This window comes from Monopterus albus, unplaced genomic scaffold, assembly GCF_001952655.1.
Source record: "Monopterus albus unplaced genomic scaffold, M_albus_1.0 scaffold168.1, whole genome shotgun sequence".
NCBI lineage: Eukaryota > Metazoa > Chordata > Actinopteri > Synbranchiformes > Synbranchidae > Monopterus > Monopterus albus.
Genome location: NW_018128048.1, coordinates 456167 through 474912, shown reverse-complemented (window position 1 = coordinate 474912; position 18746 = coordinate 456167). Strand labels below are relative to the sequence as shown.

The window sequence follows — 18746 nt, the reverse complement described above, 5'->3', positions numbered from 1 at the left end:
TATATATATATATGGTTACCTTGTAGTTTCTGGACCCCATTGTATGTCAGATGTCTTTAAAAACTCCTGCATTTCCTCAAAGTCATCCTCACAGACTTGAAAGAAGTGATTCATTTTTCCATGTTATTTTTCTTCACTCTATTTCTGCTTGTTGTTAGTGCAATTAAAAACACACACAAGCCTGCACACAAGTCGATGGCAAATCCCACTTTCTTAAAGCATGCCATTCATCATGTTTTGTTGTGCGACTGCAAGAACAATAGAGAGTAGCCTAACCAGCAGCTAACAGGGACTGAAATTAATAACAGAATAAATGTTTTCTTCTCACTAAAAACAACTTTGTTGTTTGGCATCAAACCCTAGAATAAAGCACTTATTGAGTTCAGCAGTAAATAATCCAGACCAATATTTGTGCAGGTCTCTGATTCCCAAAGAACACACTCGACTGTAATTGAAGGTTTCTGAACTCTTTTATTTTCTCTCTGTGTCTCTTCCTTGTTGTGAGCAGACTAGCTTGGCCTCTCATGAGTCTGGAAGAATTTGAAAAGATCTTCAGATCAATGATTTCTTATATGAAACAGGGTGAACAGATCAGTTGTACTGCACATACAGTAATCTTTAGCACTTCCTGAGAGCACTTGTCAGGGATGGTGGGTTGGAACTTATTAATTTCAACTTTCATATACAGTATGTATTTGTTCTTCCTATTTTTAATGTGTTTTTATTGACAGTGCTTGTATATTTGGTTTGTGCCTCATATATTTGAAAGGAAGCAGTGCATTTGGATATCTTATGAGGCTCTGATTTTGTATTCCATGAGCTCTTCCAAATAAAAATATTTGAAACATGAGTCTGGAGGAGTAACTCTCATCCCTGCCTGCTTACACATCTCTGCTCTTCCTTCTGCTGCTGCGATCCTTTCCTTTTCTCCACCCTCTCTTCTTTCCTCTCACATCTCCACAGGCCCTCTGCCTCCTATCTGTCTTCCTGCTTCTTTTTCAATCTTTCCCTCCAGTCCTCCTTCTCATCCTCCCCACATCTTTCTTCCTCGTCCTTCTGTCCCAGCTCCAGTCCTCTTTTATCCTCTTCCACTGCTCTCTTGGTATCCTTTTCACATCATTACCGCCTCTCTCTCCCTCTCTTCATCTTTTGGGCATATCTCTCCAGGTGCAATTCACCTTGCAAGCACATTTTATGGGCCTAATCCCTCTCTCACTGTGTGTTTACAGGTTTGGGGGCAGGTATTGATTTGCCTTTCTTTGTTTCTCCCATCACTCGCTTCCTCTCTCGCTTTCTGCTGATTGCTCATCACATTCTCTTTTTCCTTTTTCATTCATTCGGCTGACTTTCTTTTTCCACCTCCAATTTTTAACTTTTAATCTTTACATTATTCTCATGTTTTCTTCCACTACTTCATCCCTTCAATTCTTCCTCCTTCTTGCTCCTCCTTTAACTCCCTCAGTCTGTCTTTCTCTCCCTCTTGCCCCATCCCTCCTCCTCATTGTTCTCCTTGTTTCTCAGCCTCACTTGATTCATCTTCCCTGTCGAGCTACACCTTTATAGATTACAGCTTCTTCATTCAATATGTTCTTGTGTGTGAAGAAACAAGATCAGACTTGAGGGAAAAATGCAGGGGATGAAAATATGGAAGCTGAACAAAAAGGTGTGATCAGTAGAAATAGAGAGGAAGAGAAAAGTTAGGAGCAAATGAGGGCAGAGGAGAAAAGGAAAGAGAAACAGAAGGAGATGGAGGACATTTGGCCTTTTTCCACCTGTATCTCCATCTCTGTCCCATTCTTTCTTTCCCCTCTAATTTGGACTTATCAATTTCCTACCCAAGTCTCATTTTCTATCACCTACAGCAGCTTTTACTTCTCAGTGTTCCCCTCTTGCTGCATTTCTCTCTGGTTCCCTCTCAGTAGCCCCACTGCCTGCTTTCTCAGTTTTTTCATCTGAGTTCAAAGCCTCTGCAACTGCAGGAGCCAGCAGGAGATTTTCTTTTTGTGGGAAGAAGCGGCAGGGACAATCTCAGGAAGCATTCCTTTATACTCTTGTTGAATATCATAGCCTAATCTCTGAATACGGGTTGCTGTAAAACTCGGACTCATTTTACTTTAATGCATTCTTTTATATTTCCTTCTTTGTGTTTGTGAAAAACAAGGGTTTCATGAAATAAACCCTAAATTTAAAACTTGGTTATTGTAAGGCACAATGTTGACCTTTACTTGCCCCCTTTTCAATGCACTGTTATAGTAACTATCTATTATTTTAGTATGGCAGCTTGCATTGAAATATAATTGCTCTTATTTAAATTGCAACATGTTTTGTGGGGCTTTTTTGCTGAAAGTGCACAGCTCTATTACAAAAACTATAATAAGTTAAGATTACTATTGCATTGAGACCTGACACATTTTCTGCTTGTAGTCCAAGTTGTTTATGGTGTTTAATTATTGTATCAAATATAATTATTTCTTGGTATGCTGTATATATACTTGATATTCAGGTACAGTCTCTTGAAAGCGATAATACTTCGCTTGCATTTCATAGACAAACCCAAAGAAGTACATTAAAGATACAATCATGCATAAAGATGAATTATTGATTGTGATGGAATGTCAGTATCATCTGTTTATAATACAGTACAGCACATGACACTTGTATAGATTTTTGTAGTATATAGTTCAGTATAGTTCAATTTAGTTTCGCTTTAAAAGCTTAATTTTTACATTTCTGAGTCCTATTTTGACTCTTAAGTTTTTTAAATTGATATTTCTAATTTATGCTAATTTAATTTTTCAAAAACTATTGATGTACAAAAACATTTGCTGATAGTGCTATGTTTCACAAGGTTATTTTTTATTTAAAAAGCATATCTCATATATTTTCAAATTATACAAATATGATTATCTGCTTCAAAAGAACTAATGCTGGTTGGGTTGTACTGGAAATTAAAAACCCATTTGCAAGAATCAGATGCCTCATTGTGGGTTCTATCTTTATGCACACACAAAAGCTGATGTTCTTGTTTGTTACTTTCACTTTAGAAGCAGTTATTAAGGGTGTTACTCATGTTCTTACCTTTGCAACTGGGTTTAGTTTGATTCCAGGTTCCATCTTTAGTGCAGCGAAGAATGCTGTGTCCAGGTGGCTCCGCCAGGTGTCCAGGGTTACAGTGGTAGGTCACTGTGTGGTTGAAGGTAAACTCACTTCCTAGATAGATCCCATTGGCTATAGGCCCAGGGTCTCCACAACTGACCACTAATGAGAGTGAAAGAATGTTTAGGGACAATTTTTAAATAATGTACGCACAGTATACATCAGTCAGATGGTGTTGCTCCAGCAGTAGGGCAGCAGGGCAGTAACATTTTCAATCTTTTAATAATTTAATGTTTTACTGTAACTATAAATTGATGTGCTTTCATATATTCTGAAAAAACAATGTTTCACTTCTACCTGCTTTTCTTACACACTGGCTTCATTAACATCCACCTCCCACCCTCTTCTTCTTCTCCTAAACCCCTGTACAGCAACTTTGTACAGTGTATCTGCTCAGTCCATGAACAATTTATGCTACTCTCAAATCCTTTACTCAAATCCTTTCCTACAAAGATATGACTATGCATGTACCAACGCTGACATTATTCATAGTAGTATATTAGTGCTACAGCTAATAAAGCTTGTTCAACCTTTGCAAAATTTTATAGTAATGACTGCACCCCACAGTCTTACCACTAATTATAATATCAGTAATTAAGCAATAATATGAAACCTATCCTACCAGTGCAATCTGGGGGCTGTCCTGTCCATGTCCCATTTGTAGTGCAGTGTCTGGTGGTCAGGCCTGATGTTTTATAACCTTCCCAGCAAGCATAAGCTACCGAGCTGCCAAAGGTGATGCCATCACTGAAGACAATTCTGCCGTGTGCTGGGGTGCCAGGGTTACCACAGGATACAGCTGAAAAATTAGGAAATATTCAACAGTGGTGATTAATCATAGTGATAATATCAGTGTGAGCAATACTGCTTTGCTGTCACTCAAGACTGATCACTGGAGTCAGCGGGAAATAGCATAAAATACTGTATGTCCTTGAGGTAGTGAGGATGATTAATAACTAAAGGGTGTTGAATTGATTCCCAGTATTTTATGGCAGATGTACAGCAGATTTTTGCAGAAAGCTGGCAAAATACTACTGAGAAACACAGTGCATAAGATGCTCCAAGGACAGGTGTTTCCTCCAGTTAAAAACCAAGATATGCAGATAGGTATGCAACAGTGATTTTCATAAGATCACTCTGTTAAGATATCCAACAGTTTTGGAAATGACAAATAACAGTAAGAAGCAGCAATAGTCATGCAGAAAGTCCACCCATCCATCCATTATCTACAGTATATGGCTTATGCTAAAGAGGGTTGCAGGGGGTGGGGCCAATCCCAACGGACACTGGGTGAGGGGCGGTGTCCACCCTGGACAGGTCACCAGTCTATCATAGGGCTGACACTTAGAGACAGACAACCACACACACCTGCACTCACTCCTACGGGCAATTTAGAGTCTCCAATCAACCTAAGCTGCATGTCTTTGGATTGTGGGAGGAAACTGGAGTACCTGGAGAAAACCTACGCAGGCACAGGGAGAATATGCAAACTCCAAACAGAAAGGCGAGAACCTGGAACCTTCTTGCTCCGAGGTGAAAATGCTACTGCGCCACCATGCTGCCATCATGCAGACGGTTTTGTGAAGCTGATTATCAGTCAGTAGTCATGGGCAATGTCCTTCCCAAATTATCTTGGGGAGAATTTATTTTAGTGATGAGAGCACAGAGAATATATATTAATCTATTTAGATACACCAGTGTCATCTTCACAGCTGATTCAACAGTATGTATAATAAGACCAATATAATGTGCTGTTCTCAGAGTGAATCTTAGATTTTCACTTTCTTGTGGGACGGAAAAATGTCTTTTTGGCGAGCGCTAGGGTCTTCATTTATCCTTGTTTTCTTTGTGTCTGAACCATTGGTGGTCTGTTAGATTGTAAAACACAAGAATGCAGATGGAGAAGGACTGTGTCTCAGGTCTAAACTAGTGATCCATCCATCTCAAGTTTGCTGGCACAGCACATTAACAGACAGGAATTAGCAAACAACCACAGCACATTTCACTAATAAAATCGTGACAGCTAACGACCTGTAACAATCAAACGCATAGTGATGAGATTCATTAGTCAGAGCCTTAAAAGCTCTGTCCAAGAGTGTGTGTGTGTCACAGAGTGTGTGGGTGGAGCACATCATGCGAGGCTCTTTGGTGTGTGTGTGTGTGTGTGTCTGTGGCAGCTTACTATTTGTTTCTGTGTGTTTTCACTGTAAGTGCTGTGAGAAACTGTCTGTATTTGGGTGTGTATTTGTCGGGATGTGTGTATGGATTTCTTTGTGTTTGTGTTGCAAGTGATAGATGTCTCATCCTTTCTGAATCAGCTTTTCACCACTATTAGCTTAATGAAAAACAAGACAGACATAAGTTATTACACAAACACAGACATTGGCACGCACACAAACACACATATACAGTACCTCTAAGGTGTGTGCGTGTGTGTGTGTGTGTGTGTTTGGGTGTCTGTAAAGCTAGAGGGTGAGATTTTGTTAGCAATTCAGTAAATGTAGCCAAATCAAGTAAAACTCAGTGCTTAACTGTCAAACAGTCTTAACCACACTCTGTCCACAGTGTTGGCTTGTTGTGCTGGAAGAGGGTTAAAGAATTGAGACACAATCTGTAAACAATGATTGCTGGCTAGAAAGAAAATAACATTATGGATTTCTATTAACATGCTGAGTGATTTTAAACATCAATTTCCAAGTAGTACCACTGTGAAGAGTGCCATGACTTTTTCTAATAAATCAGCAGATCAAAATTAATGAACAAAATTTTACATACACGAGTACACCAAAATGGTATGACTCAGTGTTCCTGCCCCAGTCCACTCAGATTACTGTTAGTACAGCTCATCTGTCTACCTTGATCTGAAGTCTGGTCAGAACGCAATGGAGTCAGTGTCAGTCGTGTTTTATTCAGTGTACCTAACACTGTCAGTAATAGGAAAGATAACACAGGCAGCGACTTAGGATTTCAGTGCCACTACAGCACTTTGGGGACCCACTTTAATTTCCTTTAAACCTCCATGGGTTTAAAGAGTGTCTTTGAAAACTGCTGTTGTATAGGATGTACCACTCTGCATTATTACCACAGTGCTGTGGAAGATCCAGCTCAGTGAGTTAAGGGTGACACGCTTCAATCCTTTGTATCTGGGCCACACAGATGAAAACATGCAAACAAACACACAAACTTGAAACTCCTTAACTTTTAAAAACTTCGACTGCTACAAACCTTATACATTATGTGAGCACAAAATGATGCTTTAGTATTTTGCTGACATATTAGATCAGGTTTATTTTTGGGTCTTGCTGCTGTGCGAATTAAAAACTGCAGCTTGTGAAAGTGCAAAATCAAGAACAACATATGTAGCTGAAGTTAAACTTATACACGTAATACATTTAACAATATATTTAGCAATAGTACATTTATCTATACATGTATTAATTGTACTTTAGTTCATGAATAACATACATTTGAATGCATACATGTACTGTAAACAATATGTAAATGTCATTTATACATTTATATGCACAGTTGCTTCAGTATTAAGATCCCTGCACATGTTAATGTCATCTCTACACTAAAGCATGGTGGTGGTGGCATTATGCTTGAGGCGGTGGTGGTGGTCTTCTTAGCAGCAGGGATAGGGAAACTGGTCAGAACTGAGGGGATGAAGAATGCAGCCAAATACAAAGGTGCTTGAAGAAAACCTGTTCCAGAGTGCACATGACCCAAGACTCAGGCGCTAATTCACCTTTCAGCATGACAATGACCTGAAGCACACAGCCAAGACAACACTAGAGTGGCTTCAGGACAAGTCTCTGACTGTCCCTGAGTGATTCAGCCAAATCCCAGACTTAAACCCCACCAAACATCTGTGGAGAGATCTGAAGATGGCTGTCCACAGACGCTTCCCGTCAAATCTGACAGAGCCTGAGAAGATCTGCCAGGAAGAAGGGGATAAACTGCACAAATCCAGGTGTACAGAGCTTGTAGAGACTTACTCAAGGAATCCTGAAGCTGTAACTACTGCCAAAGGGTCTTCTAGAAAGTACTGCATTAAGGGTATGAAGACTTTTATAAATGGAAGATTTTAGTTTTTGATTTTTAATAAATTAAACATTTTTCAAATGTTTGCACCATTAAAGGATACTGGATGTAGATTGAAGGGCAAAATTGGCACACAATATGCAACACAGTAAAATGTGCAAAGAACAAAGAGCTCTGAATACTTTCTGATGCAACTGTCATACACAATGTACAGTGTATAATGGTCATAATGTGGTTTCACCTACAGTATGTTTGGTAGTGGATTAGTTGCTTATTCTCATTAACAAGCCAAATAGCCTAATGCTACTGTATTCTCTGAAGAAGAAGCTGTTTAGAGGCCCCCCAAGCTGATTTATTTTCACAAAAAAATCTAAATAACTAAGTCCACATATAACAAATGTGCTGTGGTGTTTACTAAATCTGCACTGCTTCATTGTACAACAATGTTTATATTTACAGCAGTGTTTTATAAGAAACCCAAAGGTAATGGTAAATGAAACAACTTTCTATCCAAGTGTATGATGTTTTCTATACATATAGTTCAGTCTCAAGGATATGCTGTCACACCCAAGTCCCTTGTATAAAACTAACAGAAGCCTTTTACTATAAAACAAGGCCAGTAAAAGATGCTTCTACAATACGTAGAACACAGGATATACAAACATAAATATCCACGAGAAAGCCATGGCTTTGGCACTCAGTACTACAGAATGCAGGAGCAGTTCTGTGATGGAACTGAAAATGTCTATGAAAAAAGGTGTTGTGTATGCTGTTTGAAGTGTGAGTTGCACTATAGGATTCTAAAAGAGTACCAACTATAGTACCACTCCCCCACCTTGACAGAAAGGCTGCATGCCACTCCAGGTGCCATTGTGAAGACACGTCCTCTCCGCAGAGCCAATCAGACTATATCCCGCCTCACAGCTGAAACGCAGCAGGCTCTTGGTTTTAAATTCTTCCCCTCCTAGACGGGCACTGTGGGGAGGGATCCCTGGGTCTCCACAGATTCCTGTACTGGCACCTATAGCAACAAAACAAACATAAAGTTAATGTACTGAAAACACAATATCAGCTCTACTGCATTTGTACAGATGATACCCATGCTTCTTTAGATGCTATAGATTATCACTGTTATTGCACTTCTGGTTAGATGCTAAACTCGTTGTTGTTACATGTGTAATGACAATAAAGTTTAATCTAATCTAATCTAACCTAACCTAATCTAATCTATAGATTAAGAACTAAAACAGCCTTGAATTTATACCTTTTAGACCATATGAACAGTTTGAACACTGATCTAAATGGGCTTATCTACTATTTCTCAGAGCAGAATCTCTTGTTTATATGACACATGAGTTGTTCTTATCCAAAAGGCGGTTGGTAGTTCACTACTTTCCACCAAGGCATCAGTCAAAAGTGTATTCTTTAAGCTCCTCCTTGGTTAAATTAGACTGAGTCGCATTTAACATTAGAAATCAGATGTTGCAAAACTGGCAAGTAACACAAAAGGCTCATATTTTTAAACCAGTGCTAAAGTCAGTTAAATGGACAAGGTGTAATTATATAATTTATTTACAAGAAATATATGCCATCATTGTGGAAAGCCCAGATGGGATAGTTTTGTTTAGGACAGGTTTTTGTCTCAGGTAAATAAGCTCAACTGAGTGTCACTTTTTGCTGGCATGTGAGTTTTCTGTTATGATGTTTTGTATCACATGCACATAGTCAGTTTTATCACCTTTTACAATAAGGTTTGAACTGCTTTTTCTAAGAAACATTCCAAGTTTCCTGAACAACATTTCTCTCTAGAGTAACTTTGCTGTAGTTTAACCTTCTCCAGTGTGAAGTAATTGATAGTCTGCAAAACTACATTTTCCAAGTAGTTTCCCCAACAGTTATTGACGGTTTGTTCACAGTACACTATGGTATAGATTCTCCCATCAAACACAACCTTAATAAGAATATTATGACTATAAGAAGTAAGGAAAACAGAAAACTAGTATTTCCTGATTCCTTCTTGCTTGGTGTTGCCCTTAAGGAGTGAAATGAGATTAAATATTTGGGTCATTATTTACCCAATGATCTATCAGATGATAAGGACATTTATAGACAGTGCTGAAAGTTACACACACAACCTAAAATGCTGGCTCATAAATTTACAGTAGGATGTACTCAGTGACCGTGAGGACCTCTCTATTCAAAACTTTTTACCCCCCCAACAACCACCCGTGTACTGCCCACCTGCAGTGCTGCTACAGAAAAGGCAGCATGCAGAGACTATAACGCATGTAATGACAGTAAGTATGAGGCTGTTATTTAAAGCTCCAAGAAGCTGCAGCACAAGACAGTTATTTGTAGATGTTGGCGTACCCACCCACTCTGCTGTAACATGAAATTGTCTATATAGATGTATGTGTACAGTAGGTTATCTAAATATACAGACAATCCTGTCTTAGCTGTAACTCTGAACTCGGGTCCATCTGATTGTTATCCAGAATAAGGAATCATGGGCATTCAAGCCTCTAAGCAAGTGTTTAGTTACAGTGAATGTTTGTGTGTGTATTGCATGTGTATGTGTACAGTAATTAACTTATTGTACCGTGTTGTGTTCTACAGATCCCCCACTGCTGTGTCCATAATAAAGTTTAAGGTACATTACCGATCAAAGTTTGAACACACCTGGGAAAGTGTGTCCAAACCCTGACTGGTAGTGTCACTAAAACACAATAGCAAGACACATGTAAACCACCTGAAGTGGTTTGTGACATTAGTGAACTCATAATCTCTCTGCCTACTCAGTCTTTCATATACAATGATATGCAGACACACACGCCCAGACACACAGACTTTGTAGAACTGTACTTTGCATGTAGGCTATAACAAATTTCTATCTTTAAAAGCACTGAGCGCATCACAATTTCAACAGCTTAAATTCCATCGGTAGGGATTTGTGAGTTTAACAGGGTACGTCGCAAATGCAGCGTCTTGCATCTTAATGAGGGCTTCAAGCTGCAGGATGGATTCTGTCCTGCTGAGCGCTCTGTTTTGAGGCCAGCAGAGAACGCTTATTGCATTTCAGCTGCAGACAGTTGATGCTGTGCTTGGAAATGATGAGTTGTAGTGTTGTGGGATCTGCATAAGCCTACTGTAGAGCAGCAGTCACAACCTGAGTAGTAAACCAGCACTCGTCGGCCTTCATTCTCCTGCCTGTTTCTTACGCAACCAACTCAAGTCAGGATACATCAGCACTCAGTTTAGGCTAGTAACACATAATCATCTCGTTTTGTTTGTATATGTAAATTCATAGTATTGTCACTTCACATTATCACTCGTACAAGCATGAACATCAAATGATGACTTGTGTTACACTGTAAAAAACAATGTTTAAAAAAATTGTAATATTCTGGCAGCTGGGGTGTCAGAATATTACTGTAAAATTATAGAAAATAAAAAATTTCTAATGTTAAAAAAGATACTAATGTTTAAAGGGGTAGACACTGAGCTCAATACTAACTTTCATTATGGTTTGCATTTTTTTTATTAATATGAAAAATATTGACCTATATTTACTTTAATATGTATTACATACATTAATTACATTTAAATACTGTATGAAAATAGCTTGCTACAGTTTTTTTATTTACTAAATGAGTTAACTAACTTTGCAATTACCAAAATAACTCACCAAAAAAAAAAAAAAAAAAAAACTTTCTGGTATGTTATTTACAGTATGTCTGAAATTGTGGTAATTGCAAAGTGTACTCCTGTGGCTAGATTTAAATAATAGCCTTCAGCTATAAGCAGCGGTCTCTTAACTGCATGAGTACATTCTCCTGACTGATCTAAAATCAATAAGCAAAACCTTGTCAGTGCAATAAGTGCTTGAAATTGCTATGAAATGCTAAAATGAAAATGACAAATGCACCAGTGTGCTGAAAAGTGTCAGTCATAGTTCCCTGCCAGTACTTGTTGCTACCTGTTATTGTCATTTTGCATAGTACAGGCTACAGGTGACATGCACTATATTATGCTGGAGCAACGTCACAGTGAAGATATCTTCAGACTAACATTCCTGTGTGATATGCCTCATTTTAATGGGATATGATACTATTCTGTGGCAGCTGAACTGGTCCTGTCTTTTGCTCACTACCTAAATAACTACATTCTTTGGGTCAGGTTTGTTTTTTTGCAGACAATTTGATCAAAACAGCATGTCTGGTCATTTCATAATGCATGCTCCTTTGCTCCACTCAAAGTATAGATGCTGTTGATTTCAATAAGAATTTTTGCTTTAGACTTAGAAGCACCCTACAAACCAGATAGTCTACATGCCTTCCATTTTGAACAGCCTGTGTGAAACTGAATGACAATGTGACTGACTAGCATACTGATTTATGGACTGGTGTGCCTTTACCGGTGCAGTATGGTGGCGCTCCACTCCATGTGCCATCTTCCTGACAGTGGCGAGTGGTGTTGCCCACCAGCAACCCTCCAGGCAGACAGGAGTACTGCAGCACTGAACCGTATGTCCAGCTGTGGGCTCCAGTTACTACTGCATTAGGGGGTACACCCGGGTCACCACAGGAAATAGCTAGAGACAGTAAGAGATTGAACGAAAGAGAGAAAGGGTGTTAGTGTGTATGTGTGTGGGATTCTTTCTAACTACTGATTCAGGATCATATGCTGTTAGGTAGCTGGGTCACTGCAGGAGATGACTGGGTGGTGTTGTTTGTTTGTTGTTTTTGTATAAACGTTTGCACACAGGACTGAGAGAAAGAACGAGGGCTCTGTGAGCTCTGTCAATGATGAAATTCATTTTTGTTATTTACTGCTCAAAACAAACAAAACAAAGAAGCTTTTTTTGCTTTATTTTAAAGGCATTTTTCTTTCATTTGATGAAGAGATCGATATCAAGAGAGAGGTGCATGACATGCAACAAAGGTTCTTACATAGAAAAGGGGTGAGGATGTTGTGGTTGTCTGTTATGCAGTAAAATAAAATCATGAACAGTTTGATATACCTGTCCTCTAGACTCAACTGCAGTTATAATGAAGCCCATGTACTATTTACAGTATGTTGCAACTTAAACCTTAGGTTAAGCTGCATAACACATTGGTTAAGGTTTTTTGTGTGATTTTAATAATATAATTTGTGCATACGCACGATTAAACAGAACACACACTGCCTTGTTTACACTGTATGACAGTATATAATCATTCCAGTAAAGCTTATTGATTGTGTTTAATTACCTGAGTGAAACAGAAACAACCACTGATCTCAAATCTAAATCACTACAGCTAGAAAACAGAGAAAAAATCTCTCCCCCTCTCCTCAGTGCTGTAAACTGGTAGAAGTTGTTCCACAGAGTCAAAGCAATGGGAATCAGTGAAAACAATCTTTGTTTTTTCTCTCAATTTTGAAAAAAATGGCATTTAACAGAGGACAGCTTTCTGGAGGACAGAGATATGAAAGTGCTCTCAATTTTCTATTTCTGCCAAATGACTGGCCCTCTTGTATCTCCCTTTACCCCCAAATTGTATTACTTCATCCTCTCCTTGTCCCCCAGTCATCAGCCCTCCCCCCAGTTTTCCACTGAAACCTTTTCTCTCTTGAATGTAATGTTTGATGCAGTTGCAAACACTCACCAGTGTCTGCACCTCGCTCCCTCTCTGTCTAATTCCTCATTGTTATTTCTCTGTTACTGTCTCCTCCTTCTGCAGATCTGTTCGCCTCTCTGTGTTTCTCTCTCCATCTCTGAGTGAGCCTCCTTCTCTGTTTAATCTCTGTGTTTCTATCAGCCACGGTATCTCTCTGACAAGAACAACTTTTGCCCTAAAAGACACAGGCTCACCTTTTCTTTCCGTAGACAGGCACATACACACATCAACACAAATACTACTCTCTCCCTCCTTTTATGATTACTTGCCCCCATTTTCTCCCTTGAATCCCCTCTTATTTTCTCAGTTTCTTATTCACTCCTCATCTTCCTCCCAGTGGCTCTTCAAGCCATTTAAACGTTCAAATGACATTCCCTGCAAATATAAAGAGAATAAAAATCCACATGCCTATGACTAACTGTGTTCAGCGTGACAAACTTGTGTAGACTTTATTGTTTCTTACAGAATTCTGAAAAACTGTAACCTTTCCACAACAGGATGGATATTTTCATCATATGCCTATGAATTCCAATCTTTTGCTCTCTCTGCCTCTGCTTCTGTCTCATTTGTCTTCTAAATGTGTATTGTCATTGTTTCAAATGACTTCTGTTTGTCTGTACATACCTAAGCAGCGGGGGATTGGTCGGTCCCACCGTGCATCATGCTGGCATGTGAGGACTGCAGAGCCTAGCAGGTAGAAGCCTCGTTTACAGTGGATTGCCACAGTTACACCATAGCTAAAGATTTCTGGGTAACGCAGGCCAGACTGACGCACACCGTTCTCCACGTGGCCGGGGTCTGTACAGTTCACCACTGCGGAAGACAGCAGAAAACACAGCTTGAACCTCAAGTATATAAATGGGTGGGATGTGTGACAAACACAAGTCAAATACTACTGCATATACTGCAGTATTTAAGAGAAAGAAAAAAAAAGACTTCAAAAATCTTTCTTAATTTGTAAAAACTGTTCAGTGCTCCCTATATAATAGACACTCAAGAGGTTACTGAGTATGGGCAGTAAGCCCTGATTATTAACATGTTATCACTGACGTGTATTGTTTGCGTGACTGTAATTTTTGCATCCATAACATACAAGGAATTGCACTGTGGGATTGTTAGCAGAAAGTCATGTGCATTCCAAACGATACACATTTTTGGATCAACTGTGTGGAATTTTTAGGGCCACATATAGTACACAGATTTCAAACTTGATATTTGACAAAACTGGGGTCTCTGAGGACCATAAATGATTGCAAGTGCAAAAACATATAAATGTCATTCTCAAAAAATGAAGCTGTGGCTATTCTTAACAGCACATTCTAAATCTGAAATTTGTTTCCATCCATCCATCCATTTTCTTCCGCTTATCCGGGACCGGGTCGCGGGGGCGGCAGCAGTCTAAGCAGAGGTGCCCAGACTTCCCTCTCTCCAGACACTTCCTCCAGCTCCTCCGGGGGAATGCCGGGGCGTTCCCAGGCCAGCCGAGAGACATAGTCCCTCCAGCGTGTCCTGGGTCTTCCCCGGGGCCTCCTCCCAGTTGGACATGCCCGGAACACCTCCCTAGGAAGGCGCCCAGGAGGCATCCGAAACAGATGCCCGAGCCACCTCAGCTGGCTCCTCTCGATGTGGAGGAAGCTCATTTCAGCCGCTTGTATCCGGGATCTTGCCCTTTCGGTCATAACCCAAAGTTCATGACCATAGGTGAGAGTCGGAACGTAGATTGACCAGTAAATCGAGAGCTTCGCCTTACAGCTCAGCTCCTTCTTCACCACGACGGACCGGTACATCGATCGCATTACTGCAGAAGCTGCACCGATCCGCCTGTCAATCTCCCGTCAATTTGTTTTGTCCAAAAAAAACACATTTCCTATTGAAAATGGAGAACATTAAACAACAGTATTGTTCTTGATCAGAGCGGGTTCAGCGAATCAGTACACAGCATTCAGGTCATGTGATACAAGGGGGAAGCCACCATATTCAGATGGAGATATGATGTCTGAAAGCTATCTTCAGTATAATTTTAGCATAAAATAATCTTTAAAGACAGATGAATAACACAGAACACTGAGTTCACTTAACAGTAGTTGGAATGCTGGGAAATAGCTGCAATACGTGTTTCCAGTTAGTGCAGTTCCCAAAAAAGCTGATTTGAGAGAAATTCTACAGTGAGCTTGTGTTGTCTCCTAAAACTCTCCAGGTTAAAACACTGGCACATTCAAGCGTATGGGTTTTGTAGTTCAGCTGTATGACCTTGTACATGTGCCCTGTGATAAATAATGGGCTGTTTCTGTTGTTGTTTGTAGTACTTTCTCATTAAATTAATGCAAATACAATATACTCCTACTCATTTTTTAAACCTTTACTTTTTCAGGGTAGGTCCACTGAGAAGCCTCCTTTCGTATTTCAAGAACACCCTGTCCACGTTCACATACAGACTGACCTGTGGCCACTGAGCAGTTCCCCTGGAGCGGCTGGGGTTAAGGGCCTCGCTCAAGGGCACCACAGTGGTGTCAGTGAGGGTGGGACAAGCACTGCTTTGTCACACATCCCACCCAGATTTAATCCTGCTAGTCCAGGGATTGAACTGGCGACATTCTGGTGACCATTGCAATGTTTGGCTCATGCATTGTAGAGTTATATCTCTTTGCAAAAACATGACTGTTGGAGTCATCTGCTTTTGCCAAGAAAATAAATGTATTTTATTTTACCTGTATTTTGTTAAATTATTCATACTTAATCTAAACACACCAACTCTCCTGTTATTGATATTCCCTGAAGTGTGCAATTACAAAAAACAAAACATGATTTCTGAAAGTTTGTAATGTGTTATCATTATCTGTTTTTCCTAACTCGAATATAGTGAATAGGCAGTGATTTTGTACCCTGGTAAAGTGAACTGTGGCATTTGTTTGTGTGTGTCAGGAACTGAATCTAATCATAATCAACCAATTCTGAACATGATGAAATTTTACTGATCAACCACCAAGCTGGTGTGGATACTTTTAGAGCATTAAACTCTGAATCACAGTTGTACATATTCAGATTGTCCATGTTGCTCTGTTTTTTCAAAACAGCTTTTTTTCATGCCTGCTCTGTTTTCTGGAGTTCTTCTTTGTTCTCAATTCTCTCTTTGGGTCCCTTCTACTCTGATCTGCTCTCCGGGTGGATGCCAGTCCAATAACAGTGGATTTTGATTTTCCACATGTCACAGGGGAGACAGACTTTCACTCAAATTCAAGTCCATGGGGGACACGGATATGTGTGTGCATCTGAGTGCCTAGCACCCGATGGGAACAGAGAAAGTTTCATTCTCATAATTGACAGCTGCTGCTGGGAGGGAGAGCGAGTGGGAGAGGGATAAGAAGGAGATTGAGAAAGCAAGCAAGCGAGGATGAATCCCTTCAATGGAAAACCCATGTGAGCAACTACGCCGTATCGATCTACTCTCATGACTGTGCAGAATGCCTGTGTGTTTGTGTTTTAGTGTATCATAACTATAATACAACGACTATGCATGGTTAGCAGAGGAGAAGAACAGGTCTCTGGACATGTACCCAGCTCTGTGTGTGTGTGCATTTTTGAGTTTGTTAGTCTATTTAGAGACACTTAGGTACACACGCCACCATGATTGCAGTGAAATTCAGCTCAATAGTAAATGTATTTATGGTACAATTATTCCGTTGTCAATTCTATATTCTACTCAGCAGCTTAAAAAAATTAATACATGCCTGTAGTGAAGTGGAAGAAAAGCCCACAGCATCATATCATATGTCCTCTAATCTGAAGAAAGCATTTACAGGGTTGCACAGTACATGCAGTAAGTCTGTAACGCTGTTAATAAATGTGTTAGTGACCTTTGCAGACGGGTAGGGGGCTGCTCCATTGTCCGTTGAGTCGACACTGAGCACGCGCATTCCCACTGAGGATGTAACCTTTGTTACACGTGAAGTTGACAACATCATTGAGGTTGAACTCGCTGCCATTGGTGCGCCCGTTGGCTGGGTTGCCAGGGTGACCACAAGTGATTGCTGAGGGAGCAGGGAGAAGTATCATGAGAAACTGGAGGTGTGGAAAAAGTATTATGTACGCCATTATTGTATTTTACACAATATTTTTTGGCAGGAACATAGTATGACATGCAGAAACACTGAAAGAGTTATTTAAACCTAAGACCTAAAATGCGTGATTTCTCTTAGGATTCTTGTGTGTAATGGATTTACAGTAAAATAACTTTTCCCATTAAATGAAAGAGCAGTAAATTATGAAACACTACAAACATTTTATAGTGGTTTTGGTACCATAAAGTACTTACGGACACAGACAGGTGTTGTTCCAGACCACCGATGGTCTTGTTGGCAGATTCTGACTGATGTGCCGATTAGCCGATATCCTAACATGCACTGGTACACCACTGTGTCACGATAACTTGAGCCATCTCCACTAATATGGCCATTGACTATAGGATCTGGAGCATCACAGTGACCAGCTAGAAGAGACAGAGTGATAGAGATTAATGCAGAAAAGTGAAAATCTACTTAAACTCATTTTCTTGTCTTGGGCTTTAATGTACTGGTTCAATGTTCCCATACTACTGTACGACTTGAGCTCAACGGTAAGACCACCACACAATGTACAGGAGCTGTTTCAATACCTAATATTCCAAATGCCAGGAAAGTTAAGTCATCAGTGCATTTGCCATGTTCAGAGACAGGGCATCTCCGTGGCTGCAGTTCTAACTAAGCAGCAATTACAGATGCATTAAATGTCTGTTAAAATTAGTACATTTAAAGGATTTCTAACTTGAGGTTGTGCATCCTTTCATGATTTATTAAAACCTGAACACATAAATTTCACAAAACATCTTAAGGCTTTAGGTGTGGAGACTTCTTTTACTGTACTTGATACATAGATTACATATATACTAGGTCTGGATTGTGCATCAGAATGACAAAATCATCTGATTGGCATTCAAAGTAAAGTGATTCAAACTGATAGTGTGCTTGTAAAGAATCTACAGTAGGTCAAATCTTTTCCCCTAAATTGTTGTACTTCCATGCTTATTTTCAAATTATGAGTTTTATACCATTTCAACTATTAAAAGACAGATCACCTGTGTTTCACAGTCAAGTTAACTTAATAAAGTCAAAGACTGAGGTCTAGTGCTCATTGAGTGTTTTAGGATTTCAATTTTTCTTTCCTCAAATGATTTGATATACTTTTTAAAATTATGATTAATGCTATAAAACAGGCACCTAGAATATTGATTTTCTGGCTCTCAGCGGAGCTTACTGGTGATGTAAAGCAGATATTTCTTTTGACTTTTCAAAACACCATCTATCCAAAATCATTATCCCAGATGTTTTGTTTTGTAAATCCACTAGGACCCACCAGATAAAAAAGATTGTTATCATGAATAACAAAACTGTGTACAACAGTGGACATGCTTTCCTTTGACACAAACTGTGATTAACGGTGTCAATATCTGTACTTCCGGAATATAACACAAAGAAATGTGAGAAACTGCATGTTACACACTGTGATATTGCAAATTATAGCCTTTCCAAAATTGTGAGGAACATGTTTTGCTTACATGTTTTGCCTTTGATCCTTGCTGACACTCTTCTGTCACACAACACTCCTGACACCTTTCTCCACCCACTCCAACCTGCCTGCACTCGCCTCTTCACCTCTTTCCTACACTCCCCATCACACTGGACTGTTGACCCCAAATACTTAAACTCCTGCACCTTCTTGACCTCAGCCCCCTGTAACCTCACTGTTCCACTTCCCTCCCTCTCGTTCATACACATGTATTCTGTCTTACCACGACTGACTTTCATTCCTCTTCTTTCTAGAGCAGACCTCCACCTTTCCAGGTGTTCCTCCACC

General features: G+C 39.7%; 1 protein-coding gene across 1 annotated transcript in view; it reads right to left on the bottom strand.

Moving 5' to 3' along the window:
- LOC109969021 (CUB and sushi domain-containing protein 1) overlaps positions 1-18746 on the bottom strand; it is a 404580-nt gene that overhangs the window by 17360 nt on the left and 368474 nt on the right. Inside the window, 7 exon segments of the mRNA XM_020615656.1 lie at positions 3079-3258; positions 3779-3955; positions 8036-8221; positions 11615-11791; positions 13482-13670; positions 16712-16885; positions 17170-17343. Of these exon segments, the coding sequence (XP_020471312.1) occupies positions 3079-3258; positions 3779-3955; positions 8036-8221; positions 11615-11791; positions 13482-13670; positions 16712-16885; positions 17170-17343 (1257 nt within the window).